The sequence below is a fragment of the Glycine soja genome, chromosome 19 (assembly GCF_004193775.1).
Source record: "Glycine soja cultivar W05 chromosome 19, ASM419377v2, whole genome shotgun sequence".
Classification (NCBI taxonomy): domain Eukaryota; kingdom Viridiplantae; phylum Streptophyta; class Magnoliopsida; order Fabales; family Fabaceae; genus Glycine; species Glycine soja.
In genome coordinates, this window is record NC_041020.1 from 13805978 (window position 1) to 13822476 (window position 16499).

The 16499-nt window shown below is 41.7% G+C and overlaps 1 protein-coding gene across 1 annotated transcript; it reads left to right on the top strand.

The window, feature by feature from the left end:
• Window positions 1-804: 804 nt before the first annotated feature.
• Window positions 805-15569, top strand: LOC114398615. Its single transcript, XM_028360791.1, has 3 exons — window positions 805-1027; window positions 14546-14978; window positions 15092-15569. The coding sequence occupies exons 1-3, from the start codon at window positions 805-807 to the stop codon at window positions 15567-15569; spliced, it is 1134 nt and encodes a 377-aa protein (XP_028216592.1).
• Window positions 15570-16499: the final 930 nt, after the last annotated feature.

Consider the following 16499-nt stretch of genomic DNA (forward strand, 5'->3'; position numbering starts at 1 on the left):
TCACCTTTGGGGACTTCCAACTATCACCAATGGTGGAAGAATTTGAAGAGATCCTAGGATGTCCTCTAGGGGGAAGGAAACCATACCTCTTCTCAGGGTTCTACCCCTCATTGGCGAGAATTTCTAAAATAGTCCAAATCTCGACACAGGAATGAGACCGCCAAAAGCAAGTCAAGAATGGGGTGGTTAGGAATACCGAGAAAATGTTTCGAGGCAAAAGCAAGAATCTTGGAAGGTAAAGGCGAGTGGGTCCTGTTCATAGATATTCTCGCACTGTTGATTTTTGGGGGAGTCCTCTTTCCGAATGTGGATGGGTTGGTGGACCTGGTAGCGATCGACGTTTTTCTCGCCTATCATAACCACAAGGAAAGCCCGGTTGTCGCTAGGTTAGCCGACCTATATGACACCTTCGACCGAAGATGTGAAAAGAGCAATACAAGTATTGTTTGCAATACTTCAGCTCTTTATGTATGGTTAGTTTCGCACCATTTTCGCCAAGAGGTGAGGCATGCTTGCCCGTTAGAAAGCTACCGTTCATGCACAGAGAAAGGAGGGGCGAATTGGGACCAACTCTTAGCAAGTAAAGAAGGAGCATTCGTCAACTGAATCCCTCGATGGAAGGAAGGAAGAATCGGAGTTCTTATTTTGTGCGGAGGATTTCCAAATGTTCCCTTGATGGGGACGAGGGGTTGCATCAGCTACAATCTCGTTCTTGCTACAAGACAACTTGGCTACCCTATGAGAGGGATGCCACTAGAGGATGAGCTCACGCCTGTCATTTCACGAGGTTTCAATAAGACCAACATGGAGACACTTCAGAAGGTCTGCAAGGCACGGGAGGTGGTAAAAAAGAAGGACAAAGAGCTCAGAGGTAATAACAATAGGCCCATTGGTGGCTACCGTGAGTGGTTGAAAGCCCACGTGCAAGGTTTGGATTGGCTCCCAAGTCTGAGAACCGCTAAGAGGGAGGAAGATGAGGCACCGGAGGAAGAAGAAGAGTTGCAGCCCTTAGGACGGAACTCAAGAGGCTCTTAAAATCCGCAGCTCTTAAAATCCGAAAAGAGAATGCCGAACTGAGAGATATAAATATAGCTACCACCAAGGCTTTGGAGCAAGAGACCAAGAGGGGTCATAGGGAAGAGCACGGTCGGAACAAGTTCCGAGGAGCTCTGTGGGGTAGTAACAACGAGCTTAAACTCCGGAGGGAGGAAAGGGACCAATCGCGGGTAGACAGGATGAGTTGAAGGCTTGCTCGAGTCCAAGAGAAGTTTGTCTTAGCGTTTATGTGAGACAGAGACCAACATGTTAGTCATCATCAGCAAGTACCAAGAGGAACTAAGTCTAGCCACGGCCCACGAGCATAGGGTGGCGGACGAGTATGCCCAATTGTACGCGGAAAAGGAGACTAGAGGAAGGGTGATCGACTCGTTACACCAAGAGGCAACCATGTGGATGGACCGATTTGCTCTTACCTTGAACGGGAGTCAAGAACTTCCCCGATTGCTAGCCAAGGCCAAAGCAATGGCGGACACCTACTCCGCTCCCGAGGAGATCCACAGACTTCTCAGCTATTGTCAGCATATGATAGACTTAATGGCCCATATAATTAGAAACCGCTAGGAAGTTTGTATTGTCGCTCAGATCTTGACTAGTTATAAACTTTCTGAATAAAATGAGTTTATCCCGCGTTTTTACTCCAAAGATCAGTGCGAATCAAGTCACTCCCGCATGTTATCTCCAGCATGCATTGTATGTTGGTCTCGGGAAGCCGGAAGGTCCATATCACCTTCTTAACTATACACATGGGGCACTGCGCCCCCAAATGCGCAAGTAAGAAGAGATAATTTTTCGAGCTCTCGTGTCCATAAATGCATTCATATCATGCATCACATAAGCATCTCTTCATGGCATCATAATGAACATATCGTTGCTGCATTTGTCCGTTATCATATTCCAGCATCACATTTTGCATAAGTCATTGCATCATCATGCATATGCGTTCAACATACTTTTTGTTCTACAAACCTTTTGTTTTCATGCATGATCCTTGCATTTTCCTCTGCAAAACAAAAACAAAAGAAGGGAAGCATGAAAATTCATGATGCATTCTTAGTTGCATATATTTGGTACCATGAGCCAACCATGTTGGGATCATAAACCCGTTTCACTTAAAAACAAAATGAGTGAACATGGTACCTAATGCATGGTTAACTAGGAAATGATGTTTCTTCGGGCATCTCAATTTCATAATTACATTTTCCATGCACCGCTTAAAGTATGCCGGAGTCATTCATCCCTATGAAAGGTTGTTGAAGTATTGGCGATCAGAATTGGCATTCCTTGGATTATAGGGTTGAACTAAGCTCATGCTTTTTCGAAAAAAGTTCATCAAGTCAAGTTGAAGTATGGAAGTAACCATCTTGCAAAAATTGGGGCAAAAGATGGATCGGGTTACATCATTGCTTCGTCTACTACCAAACACATTTAGGACTATTGATGTCCTTGTTACTTCCATTTTCACATTGACAAAGATGTCATGGACCATATTGAAGATCTAAATTGATTCAACCCCATATCCTGCATAAAAATTCACAATACTTCAACTGTGCATCATTCGCATACATCCATGTTGTTCATTGGTTGCATTGCTCATTGCATTCTTTCCTTGAAAAAAAAAAGAACTTAATCATTGTTATAAAAAAGAAAAGAACACGCTTTACGGCACCCTTACCGGACCTGTGCTAGAGCTAGAGTAATGGGTAAAGTAGAGGAGGTGCAAGAGAAGGTGAAGGCCGACATGGAGGCCATGAAAGAGAAAATGGCCACAATGATGGAGGCCATGATGAGCATGAAGAAGATAATGGAAGCCAATGCGGTTGCAGTTGCCGCTACCAGCGCTGTTGCTAAGGTGAACCCGATGCCCCAATCTGATCTCAACCAAATGAATCATCCAACCTCAGATATGGTGGGCAAAGATTTGGGAAGTATGGACGACCCCATGATGTGCAAATTCAAAACAAGCACGCCTTCCCGCCAAACGGCTTGCCTCCCAACTATACACCACCCAATGTGGCGTACACTCCCAATAAGGATGTCAATAACTCCGCTCCCATACTCAATGAAACGTCTCTCAACCCATGGGGAAGGCACATGAAATTCCCCACCATAATCTAGCCGACTTCGAGCCTTGCCTCGGATATGCCACTGAAGGACAAGCAGTTGTTGATATACCCCTGCAAAACACATTGGAGGGCCCACAGTATCACCCACAACTACACCTCTTGCATTCCACAACAAGTAAAAACCCTCATGCTATGGCAGAAATGGGAAAGGGATCATCTAGAGGAAAGGCTCAGGGCCATTGAAGGAGGTGAAGATTATGCCTTTGCTAAACTAGAAGACTTGTTCCTAGTACCCAATATCATCACCCCTCCCAAGTTCAAGGTGCTGGACTTTGACAAGTACAAGGGGACTACTTGCCCCAAGAACCATCTAAAGATGTATTGTCGGAAGATGGGGGAATACGCAAAAGATGAGGAACTACTGATACATTTCTTCCAAGAAAGTCTTACTGGGGTAGCTGTTACCTGGTACACTAACTTGGAACCTTCCCGAGTCCATTCTTGGAAGGACCTAATGGTTGCTTTCGTTAGGCAATATCAGTACAATTCTGATGTGGCTCCGGATAGAATGCAACTACAGAACATGTGCAAAAAGGGGGCACGAATCTTTCAAAGAATACGCCCAAAGATGGAGAGACTTGGCAACTCAAGTAGCACCCCCAATAACAGAGAAAGAGATTATCACAATGACAGTAGACACGTGACCGGTGTTCTACTATGAAAAATGGTGGGTTACACACCTTCAAGTTTTACATATTTGGTCTTCGCCAGCAAAAAGATCGAAGTGGGTCTGAAAAGCGGCAAATTTAATCATCCTGCTTGGACGAATGAGAAAACTGGGGCAAATGAAGAGGGTGAGGATGAGGGAGAAACCTATGTTGTGACTGCCATTCCTGTACGGCCAAGTTTCCCACCAGCCCAACAATGTCATTACTCAACCCTTCACCTTACCTACCGCCCATTTATCCACAAAGGCCATCCCTAAATCGAAAACAAAACCCACCTACCACACAACCAATGCTAAACACCACCTTTGGCACAAACCAAAACACCAACCAAGAAATGAATTTTGCAGCGAAAAGCCTGTAGGATTCACCCCAAATTCCGGTGTCATATGCTAACTTGCTCCCATATCTACTTGATAATGCAATGGTAGCCATAACCCCTTCTAGGTTCCCTCAAACCTCCATTTTTCTGAGGATACGACTCGAACGCAACATGTGCATATCGTGGAGGAGCCCTGGGGCATTCCATTGAGCATTGTATGACCCTGAAGCATGAGGTGCAAGGTCTAATTGATATGGGCTGGCTGAAATTTGAGGAGAATTGCTCGTTGAATCCTAACACTGACAAGCGACACCACACATGGGGCAATTTTGAAGGCTGTTGTTAGGTGTCTCTAATGACTCATCAGGATTTCCATGTTTATGCCATTATTGAAAACCACAGTTGCAATGCTAAAATGAATGAATTTTACATCCTTGTCTCTCTCATCCTTTCACAAACACATCTTTGCTTATTCAACTTCCACCGGAATGAGAGTGTAAGCCATTGGTTTGTTTGCTCTAAGTGACATGCGCTCTTGAGTGTTAACTTCCAAGACCGTTCAATCAGAGATTGCTCGTCCTGCACGTTGGTGGGGGTGCCGTAAAACAACGAGTAAAGTTCAAAGCAAATAAGTTTTAAAAAAAAAGGAAAGCATTTGATTAACTGTGTTTTCAAGACGTTCATGTGACCTCATTTTAACATTCCAGAAAGTTTGTCTTTTTAGAGAGAAGTGAGTTATCAAGAATAGGATGTTGGGAAAATGGCCTCAGTTACCTTAAGAAAAAGGGGGGTTGAATTAAGATACAATGACTATTCCCCAATTAAACTTTCACTCTCTCTTTTCGGATTAACAATGCACCCTTAACATAAATTACTCAAAAGACAATTCAAAATAAACTTCTTTAAAGAAAAAGATAAATAGCAATAAATAAAAGAAGTTTAAGGGAATAGAGGAATGCAAACTTGATTTATACTGGTTCGGCCACTTCCCGTGCCTACGTCCAGTCCTCAAGCAACCCACTTGAGATTTTCCATTCTCTTTGTAAAACTCTTTTTACAAAGTCTGAACCACACAGGGACAACCCTTCCCTTGTGTTCAGGAATCCTCTACAACAAGAGACCCATGGTCTCTTAATCCCTTTTCAGAAATAAGAAGAAGAGAAGAAGAAATCTCTCTTAAAAGAGATAGAATGTACAATGAAGATCAATCAAAATTCCTTATTGAATATGCAAGTGGTTGACCAAGGAATCTTTTTGAGAGGATAAAGACATTTCAGTTCAAAAAAACTCTTAATCTTTTGAGAGGATAAACTTTTTGGGCAATGAAAACTCTCTTTAAATTCGTGCTTCCAAGCCACCTTTGATGGTCACTCATAAACCATTTGAATAGATGTGACTCTTGGAAATTATTTTCCAAAAATCCCCTCTTGTAATCGATTACAAGACTTGTGTAAACGATTACAGGTTTTGAAATTTGAATTAAAACGTTCAAAAAAATTGCTGGTAATCAATTACCATCCATGTGTAATCGATTACACATTATAAATTTTGAATTCAAATTTCTAGTGACAGTTATAAACATTTTCAGCTGCTGGTAATCGATTACCGGAGAACAAATCTCAATTTGAAATTATAGAATTCTTTGGTAAAACCTTTTGTTTTTCAATTTGGAAACTTCTTCCTAAGATTCCAGAGATCAACTTGATCATATATCTTGATTTTCTTGGATTCTTGTCTCGAATAAAACTTAGAAGCACCTGATCCTTTGGCATCATCAAAACACCTTGCTTCTACATAGGAGTCATTTGACTTAATCCATCAACTGAAAAAAATCCTTCAACTATTTCTCGTCCTTGAAAAATTCTTTTTGCAAAAATCAACTGCTTCTTTCATTCTCCCTTGCTTCAAGGTTGTGAAAACAAAACAACGATGGATACCTTAGAGCCCTACACTGGGGCAATGAAAGGCACTATGCATAAACCTCAAACGAACCTAGGGGCAGATTAGAAGTTCTCACCCAATAGGTTCCTTGCTACAAGGTCGTGACGAAAGATAACAATTGGTACCTCAAAGCCTTACACTAGGGTAATGAGGGGCATCGTGCATGAGCCTCAAGTGAACCTAGGGGCAAATCAAAAGTTCTCACCCGTTGATGTTTTTAAACAAAAAAGGGAAGACAAACCCTGTAATTTCAATATATTGATTAAACGTCGAACGGCTCCATTGCCGTCACTCCAAAATGGTCAAGTGACTAAATCAAACAGAACATACACTCTGAGGGAGTTCCCGGAGAGATTTGCAAAAGACAGGATAAGGTTGCATGAATTATCACCTTTTTCAAAAGGACAGTCAATCTGTGTTTTTCGAAAAAAAATCAAAATCAAAATCACAAAATAAGGAAAGAATGTCATGAACATTGTACAAACTTTCCATTACATTGCATATGAAGTCCGCATTTACCAAATTTCACAACAAAGGTTACATGCATCACTAAACATCATGTTAACTACATAGATTTCCTACATCTAATCTTTTGAATTTGGGATGACCGGCTCTCTCGATGAGTCGATCTCTTGCTTTCTCATAAGGATGGACCCTTGGGTACTAGTACCCTCACTTTTAGAGGGTCATGTACCTTCACCTTCAAAGGACTACACGTCCTCACCATCAGAGGGCTGCATGCCCTCGCCTTCAAAGGGTCATGTACCTTCAACTTCAGAGGACTACACGTCCTCGCCGTCAAAGGGTCATGTACCTTCACCTTTGTAGGGCTACAAGCCCTCACCTTCAGAGGACTACACGTCCTCGCCTTTAGAGAACTACACGTCCTCGCCATCAGAGGACTACATGTCCCCCATTTTCAAAGGGCGACACGCCCTCACCTTTAGAGGATTGCACGTCCTCGCCATCATAGGACTACACTCCCTCGCCTTCAAAAGGCGGCACGTCCTGAACTTCAGAGGGCTGCATGCCCTCGCCTTTAGAAGGCTACGCGTCCTCACTTTCAGTGGACTCCATATCCACACTTTAAGATAATTTAAGGTCCTCTGCCCTTAAATTCTTAACCGAGACACGCGCTCCCGGTTAAGGGGCCAATAGTTTCCTTTTATCAGTTTCTGGGCCACCCCCTTTATATTGGAGGGCGACCAACTGTGCAAGCACAACCAGAGAAGGAGGCTATCACGCAGCTACTATGCATACTAGGGCAAGATTTCACCCGTGCTGCTGCAAAGAGATGAGTGTAGATCATGTGTACCAACATGACCCCTCTTACACAGATATAAATGACGTTGCTACTTAGCAACATTCTGCCCAGCGACCGCAATGCCGATCTCCCCCTGCGGAAGTATCAGTTGGTCTGTGCCATCCCGACATAGGTAGGTATGCATTATTAACAACTAATTTCTAATGCCATCTACTATTTGCAGGAATCGCGCCCACAAGACACCCAGTGGACCCGGAGACGTCCAACAGGGCCCTGGGGTTTCCAGCTCTGGTTACGGGCCTCTGTCAGTCCTACAGGGCGCCCGTCCCCCCATCAAGTTCATGCCATCGTGACATAGGTAAGTACGCACCTCCCCCCAACTGATTTTTGATGTCATCTATTGTTTGCAGGGATCGTGCCCTAAAATACTCTGTGGACCCGGAGAAGTCCAACAGGGTCTTGGAGTTGCCAGCTCTGATTACGGGCCTCTGTCGATTCTACGGGGTGCCTGTCGCCCCCAGCAAGGTCATCAAGCCCCCCTACTAATCAAGCTTTCATCAAGAAGTACTGCGCCCCCAGGCAGGCGCAGGGCGAAACACCCCAGCAGCCTGGGGACGGCCGGCAGCGGGCAACAGGCGCTCTGCCACCACCTCTAGAGTTCACCTCAGCTCATCCACAAAAAGGTTAGAGCGTTGCCTATGACACATGGCCGACCAATAGGCGACCAAGTCCAAGGCCAAAAGTAAGCAAAGTACTGGGTCAGTGACCGACAAGTCATAAGGCGTCCAGCTCAAGACGTTAAAGAAGCGCTACTAGGAGGCAACCTAGTACCTTTTGAATCTATGCTTGTTATTTGATCACTTTTTATAGTAGGACGCACCTAGTTGCTCATGATCCTGGGAATTTAAATAAAACAAGCGCAAGCTCGAAAGGTAGTCATACCTCACAAAATATATATATGTATGTTTAGGTAGTGAAAATACCATAGGTATGCATGTATGTAAACAAAAAATATACTTCACAAAATATATATGTTTAGGTAGAAAGATACGTTAGATATGCATGTATGTAAACAAAAAATATAGTTCACAAAATATATATGTTTAGGTAGAAAGATACCTTGGATATGCATGTATGTAGCAAAAACTACTTCACAAAATATATATATGTATGTTTAGGTAGAAAGATACCTTGGATATGCATGTATGTAGCAAAAAATACTTCACAAAATATATATATGTATGTTTAGGTAGCAAGATACCTTGGATATGCATGTATGTAGCAAAAAATACCTCACAAAACATATATATGTTTAGGTGGCAAGATACCTTGGATATGCATGTATGTAGCAAAAAATACCTCACAAAACATATATATGTATGTTTAGGTAGCAAGATACCTTGGATATGCATGTATACAGCAAAAATACCTCACAAAAATATACACATGTTTAGGTAGCAAAATACCTCATGAAAAAAAAACAAGGAAAAGAAATAAACGCATGATAAAAAGGAAAAGAGAAAAAAGAAAAATAAGTTGTCTAGCTGAAAAACCAACATGCTTTTGAAAAGAGATGACTTCCAACTTTTCTTTGAAAAAAAAATTTTTACTGATCATAACCAGTTTTTGAAAAAATGTGTATACACCTGAAGGGTGAATTCTGTGAAAATTTTCCGAAGACCCAAAATGGACTCGGCTAACTGCACAAATTGATAAAAGAACATATTTTGGAAATACTGGGTTGACTAAAATAGAGGAAAGGAATCTTGAGCCCTAGCATCACATGACCATAAAAGTTTGACACTTGAGTGTCCGCATAGGTGCATGCATGACTAGTTTTGCATACAATTTCCAAATCATCATTGTTGCATTTGTGTCATGGAAATAATGTGGGACATCCCTTTTATCCTTGAACCAAACCAAACCCTGACATCTATCATGTCTAGCCATTCTACAAGCCTTGAGCCAAAATCCTAACTTACCATAAACCTTGACCCAGGGTGAGAATGCCAATCCTTACCCTCGGAAGCAAAAAAGAAAAGAAGGAAATTCCCAATCAAAGAGTGGGAGAAAGCAAAAAAGAAAAGAAGGAAAATTCCCAATCAAAGAGTGGGAGAAAGCAAAAAAAGAAAAGAAGGAAAATTCCCAATCAAAGAGTAGGAGAAAGCAAAAAAAGAAGGAAAGAAAGCTCCCGATCAAGTATCGAAAGAAAACAGAAGAAATGTGCAGAAAGGTCTTTGGACCAGACAATATCTGAACAATACAGAATTGTCACCAAATAAACAAAAAGAAGGAAAGGAAACCACAACCTAAAGTGGTCTTCTCCCTTTGATTACCAACCAAAATCCTGTGCGTCGGTGACTTGTTCGCCTCGCGCTAAACAAAAACAGAAAAGGAAAGGGCCAAAAACACACAAAAGCCAAAAATCCCACCAAAAGAACCCATTCCCAAGGGAAGTCCTATTGATCCATGATCACGCATGTAATCTTTGATTTAATAGGAAATGATTCGCAAAGTCAAGTCATGACATATCTATGGTTCGGAATTAGGATGAAACACTTACCTGTGCGAGATTGATACACTTTGAGTGATTTTCTTCTATTTTTGTTGAACCCAGTGTTTCCTCTAAATGGTCATTTAGAAACGAAATGCTAAACATCCAAAATCTCATTTGTGGTTATGAGAAAATTTCATCAGCATACTCTCCTTCCCCGGTAGACACATTGTTTTTCGTCCGAAAAGCATATGTTGCTCTGATTAGTTGGAAGTTTTGTCTCTTTACTAAAGCTTGTTCGCATTTTAGTGAAGAAAACACCGAGACTATTTTTAGTCTCACAAGTTATCCAGAACTACGTAGGTCTGAGTTCCTCATTTGAGGATACGTAGTAGCAAGAGCCTCGCTTTTGTCGACCACACCACCTTTTTTGTTACCATGACCCAAGAATCTGGTAGCCCGCGGAGACACCTTACGGTTATCTGCACCTTGTCATTCAGAGACCCCAAGTATGATTGACAAGCAGAGGCCAAAGTGGTCATCTGCGCCCTTTCCGGAGATGTCAGCATCTTTCGGTAGAGACTTTTTCAGTCTCACAAGTTATCCAGAACTACATAGGTCTGAATTCTTCATTTGAGGATACGTAGGAGCAAGAGCCTCGCTTTTGTCGACTGCCCCACAATTTCTGTCATACTGACACTGGAGTCACGTGACATGCGGAGATACCCAAGTGGTAGTTCGCACTTTCAAAACTTTCTTTTGCTATCTGTAAGAAAAAAAGCCTGATAGGAGACAAACGTCGTCTTCTGCACCCTTCGTCAATCGCGGCCCAACAAGCTCGTTGACACGCGGAGATTTGCGTCATCTTCCGCGCTCACAAGATCTGTCATACTGACATTTGAGTCACGCTGACGGGCGGAAATACCCGAGTGGTTATCTGTATAAACTTTCTTTTGCTATTTGTAAGACAAAAAGCCTGATAGCATGCGAAGACTAACGTCGTCTTCTGCACCCTTCGTCAATCGCGGCCCAACAAGCCCGTTGACACGCGGAGATTTATGTCATCTTCCGTGCTCACAAGATTTGTCATACTGACACTGGAGTCACGTGACATGCGGAGATACCCAAGTGGTAGTTCGCACTTTCAAAACTTTATTTTGCTATCTGTAAGACAAAAAGCCTGATAGCATGGGGAGACTAACGTCGTCTTCTGCACCCTTCGTCAATCGCGGCCCAACAAGCCAGTTGACACGCGGAGATTTACGTCATCTTCCACGCTCACAAAATCTGTCATACTGACGTTTGAGTCACGCTGACGAGCAGAAATACCCGAGTGGTTATCCGTATAAACATTCTTTTGCTATCTGTAAGAAAGAACGCCTGATAGCATGCAGAGACTAACGTCGTCTTCTGCACCCTTTGTCCCCTAGGGACAACAAGTCAGTTGTATGCGGAGATATTTTATGGTCACCTGCGACTCTCGTCAACTGAGAGGAACGAAATTAGTGTCTTATCTTTACTTCCCTTTTATCTCCAATAAAAGACAAGTAAAGAGGGGCAACTGACCATTTTGAGGTACTTGGCACCCATCATTAGGCAATTTGTGAAGTTCCGTGACATGCCGGAAGCCAAAAGAAAAGCGTTCTAGCACAATCCGTGAAGTTCCGTGACATGCCGGAAATTAAAAGGAAGTGTTAGTGCGCAATCCGCAAAGTTTCGTAACGTTCCGGAATGCAAAAAAGGGATGATTACATAATCCGTAAGGTTTTGTAACATTACGGAAAGAAAACAAGCATCGTTACGAAATTCGTAAAGTTTCGTAACGTTACGAAAAAAATCACCAAAAAAAGGCAAAGCGGGGGTGTATTTAGTAAAATGGGGGGTGCAAATAGTAATTTTCGAATCTGGGCCCTTCTAGAGGTTTCTGGACAATTTCTTGCTTAATTTAGAAGCAACCTAGCTTGCCTGGGCGAGCTAGATGGCAACCACCTCCCCCGTTTTGTTAAAAAATGGGATTCCGGGGCTTCCGGGACACCCGTAATGCTTCCGTAAAATTCCCATAACCCTAAATAAGCATATTTCACTTAATACGGTTGAGAGGGAAGAGAAAAAGAGAAGAAAATCAAGTCCTATATGCTTCTGTAAGGCTTCCGTAACTTTTCTGTAAATTACGAAAGAAGGGGGGGAACTTATCAAAATTGGGGGATGCAAATAGCAATTTCAAAATTTTGCATTGGGCCTTCCAGAATGATTTTTTGAAGCTGGATTGCTTCTGGAGGAAGCAACCCAGCTCGCCTGGGCAAGCTGGGCGGCAACCTCCTCCCCCTTTTTCCTATAAATAGGCTGAAGGGGGCTGTTCTAAGGATCCCGGAGCCCCCTGGCTATGTATTTCAGTTGTTTTGGGTGAAAAAAATTGTTTCCGTGAAGAAAATCCAAGCCGAGGTGCTTCCGTAACGCTTCCGAGATGTTTCCGTAAGCAAATCCGTGAAGGTTTTCGTCTGTTCTTCACCGTTCTTCATCCGTTCTTCGTTCTTCAACGGGTAAGTTTTCGAATCCGAGACTTTCAATTCATTTCTTGTTTTTTTTAAGCATTCATCTTTATTTCGTTCATTTTCGATTTCTTTTCTTCTGTCTTTAACGCGCTTTTACCGTTTATTTAAGCCGTTTTCTAACCTAATAAATCATAAAATGAATTTCAACCGATCATTTGTGTTGTAATTTCGTTTAATCACTTTTAAAACAAAATCTAACCGAATGTTCACGCTATAACCTCGGTTAAACAAAAAAAAGTAAAATAATAATAAAATAATCAAAATATCTTGAAAAATAATAAAATAATCAAAATATCTTCGAATAAAAAAATCAATCGGACGTTTTTCTTAGACTAAAATCAACTCACAAATCAAGTTTTGTCCGAAAAATCACTAAAAACCATTTTAAGGTCCAACGCCTTAAACGGTCCTCTTTGCTTTTATCGGTTAACATGGACCGTTCAAAAGCATAAAATCAACATGTAACTTTACCGCTTTTGCAAGAACTACGTAGGTCTGATTTCCTCATCGCAATTGAGGATACGTAGGAGCAAAAGCCCCGCTTTTGTCGACCACCCCAAGAGATCGTTGATGGTCCAATGCCTTAACGTTTCTCTCCTTTCAAAAACAAGAGATCGTTAATGGTCCAACGCCTTAACGTTTCTCTCCTTTCAAAATCAAAAGACCGTTTAATGGTCAAACACCTTAAATGACCTTTTGTTCAATAAAAACATATTTTGCAAAAAAAGACAAAAACAACTTAACCAAACACTTTGTTCCCAAAGAACTACGTAGGTCTGATTTCCTTATTGCAATTAAGGAATACGTAGGAGCAAGGGAAACACCCTCGTCGACCGCAAAAAGATAAAAAATATAAAAAGGAATAAAGGCGTAAAGGAAACCTAAAATTGAAGTCATGTTTGCACATTTAATTAAAGGCTGTCGTCTCTTGTGACGGGCGCATGGGGTGCTAATACCTTTCCCGTGCGTAAATAGAACTCCCGGACCTTTCACTTAAAGTTTGTAGATCACGTCTTTTCCGGTTTTCCCGACGTTTTCCTCAAATAAACGTTGGTGGCGATTCCGCGCGTATTCCTTTCTTGGAACACGCTCCCACGAGTCACGCGTCGCCCTCCCGCCGAAGGGTAGGTTGCGATAGTATGGTAACTTAGTTTATGGTATGTTATGTCTTAATGCGGTTTTGGTTAATTTTAGTCCAACAAGAGACATCTGAGGACGATGCTTGATTAGGATTAGGCTAAACATGCGCGAGACATCGGGGTTTAGTAGTTCAGGAGACAACATAGAACACAGGAACATTGTTAGGTAGTGAACATCTTTAGTAACATCAATCCACCCAATAGGAAAACCAACAAGTTTTCTATCTATCTTCACACACTACTCACCTTTACTTGCTTTTGAATAGGTTAGTCTACATACTTGTCCATACCAAACACCAAAATTTTATCACAAGACACTCATTTGCTGAATCACAGCTTTACCAAGTAAAACGAGTTCCCCGAGAGTTTGATACTCGGTATTCACATACCGTTTTATACTACTTGAGTGATCCAGTGGCCGCCCAACAAGTTTCTAGCGCCGTTGCCGGGGAACTTCTTTCTATTTGGAAAGTTTAGTTCAATTTTTAAGTGTCTATTTGTTACTCTTTTATTACTTGTGAATATTTGTTTTTGTTTATAGTTGTTTTCTTCTTGAATTGGGTAACCGTTCTTTCTGTCAGTGTTTTGTATGCATAGATCTCCTACATGTAATCTAATTCCTTTGGATTTGGAAATTGAAGCCACTTTAAGAAGGAACAGAACTGAAAGGAGAAGGAAATTGTTGCAAGACAGGATAGTAGCTTCCATTTTAGAAGAACATCAACACAGGGTTACCTTTGAAGATTACTCCAGTAGTTCTGTGCCGCAATTCTTTACAAGTATTGCATGGCCAGAAGTCCAAGCACATAATATAAACTATCCTCATTCTTTGATTCATCCGATACAGGGGAACCTATTTCATGGATTACCAAACGAGGACCCCTACACACACTTAGCATCATACATAGAGATTTGTAACACCGTAAAGATTGCGGGAGTACCAAACAATGTCATCAGACTCAGCTTATTTTCATTTTCTTTGGCAGGAGAAACCAAGAGGTGGCTCCATTCATTCAAAGGCAACAGTTTGAAGACGTGGGAGGAAGTTGTTGAAATTTTTTTGAAGAAATACTTCCCCAAATCAAAGACTACAGAAGGGAAGGCTGCAATTTCATCATTCCACCAATTCCCTAATGAGTCCTTGAGTGAAGCATTGGAGAGATTTCGTGGTTTGTTAAGAAAGAATCCCACTCATAGGTTCTCTGAGCCAATTCAGTTGAACATGTTTATAGATGGGCTAGGACCGCAATCCAAGCAGTTGCTAGATGCTTCAGCAAGAGAGAAGATAAAGCTAAAAACCCCTGAAGAGGCAACTGAATTGATTGAGAATATGTCTGCTAGCGATCATGCTATCCTGCGTGATAGAGTTTACCAACCCACAAAGAAAAGCTTATTGGAGTTATCATCACAGGATGCTTTGTTGGCACAAAATAAGTTGCTCTCTAAGAAACTTGGATGTCTTAACAGAAACACTTAGTATGTTGCCAACTAAACTTTCTACTGGTCAACCTTCACATTCTTCTATTTTGCAGGTTGCAGGTTGTACCATTTGTGGTGGTGCTCATGAATCAGGCCATTGCATTTCCATTGAAGAGCATACTCAGGAAGTTAATTACATGGGAAATCTGTAGAGGCAAGGATACAACCAAGGAGGATTTTCAGGTTTCCAGAAAGGTCCCTACAATCAGCAAAGGCAATGGAGATCACACCCTGGCAATCAATTCAATAAGGACCTGGGAGGACCTTCCAATAGGCCACCTCAACAGGGGCCAAATCTTTTTTCAGAGGACTACCAAACTGGAGGAGACCCTGGCTCAGTTCATGCAGGTGACCATGTCCAATCATAAGAGCACTGAGTTAGCCCTGAAAAATCTTGAGATCCATGTGGGTCAACTTGCTAAACAGTTAGCTGAGAAGTCATCCAGCAGCTTTGGAGCAAATACTAAGAAGAATCCCAAAGAAGAGTGCAAAGCTATTATGACAAGAAGCAGGAAGCTTGTGGCGGCTTAGGATGAGGATACTGTTTCTTTGAAGGAACAAGTTGTTTTGAAGGACACTACTAATAAAGAGAATGATGAGGTAAAAGATGAGAGGAGTCAGTGGAGAGAAAAACAAATAATTATCGGAAAGAAAGAAATAAAAGACAATGAAAAATACATAGAGGGAGAAAAACAAAAAGAAAAAGAAGAAAAAGAAAAATTTGAAAATAATAAAGAAGAGAAAAAAAGTAAGAGTGAAAAAGCAAGAGAAAAGAGAAAAGAAACAGCTTCAGATGAGGGAAAGGAAGTGCCATACCCTTTGGTACCTTCCAAGAATGATAAGGAACGCCACCTGGCGAGATTCCTATACATTTTCAGGAAACTGGAAATTACTGTAGAAGCAAGCTTCAAGATGATGAATCAAGTTGATTCAAGTAGTTTTGATAATGACAAAGATGATGACAAAAAGCCCAAAGAATGATTTCAAGATTGAGTCAACAAGTTCAAGATCAAGTATAATTTCAAGTTTCATGAGAAGAAATCAAGAAGATTCAAGAATCAAGTGAAGTTTGATTTCAAGATTCAAGAAAAGATGAATTCAAGATTCAAGAGAAGAAATCAAGAAGACTTCACAAGAGAACTGTCGCAACCTACCCTTCGGCGGGAGGGCGACGCGTGACTCGCGGGATGCGTGTTCCACGAAAGGAATACGCGCGGAGTCGCCACCAACGTTTATTTGAGGAAAACGTCGGAAAAAACCGGAAAAGACGTGATCTACGAACTTTTTAGTGAAAGGTTCGGGAGTTGTATTTACGCACGGGGAAGGTATTAGCACCCCACACGCCCGTCCCAAGGGACGACAGCCTTTAATCAAATGTGCAAACATGACTTTGATTTTTATGTTCCTTTTTATGTTCTTATATCCTTTATACCCCTTTTTATATTTTTTCTTTTTGTGGTC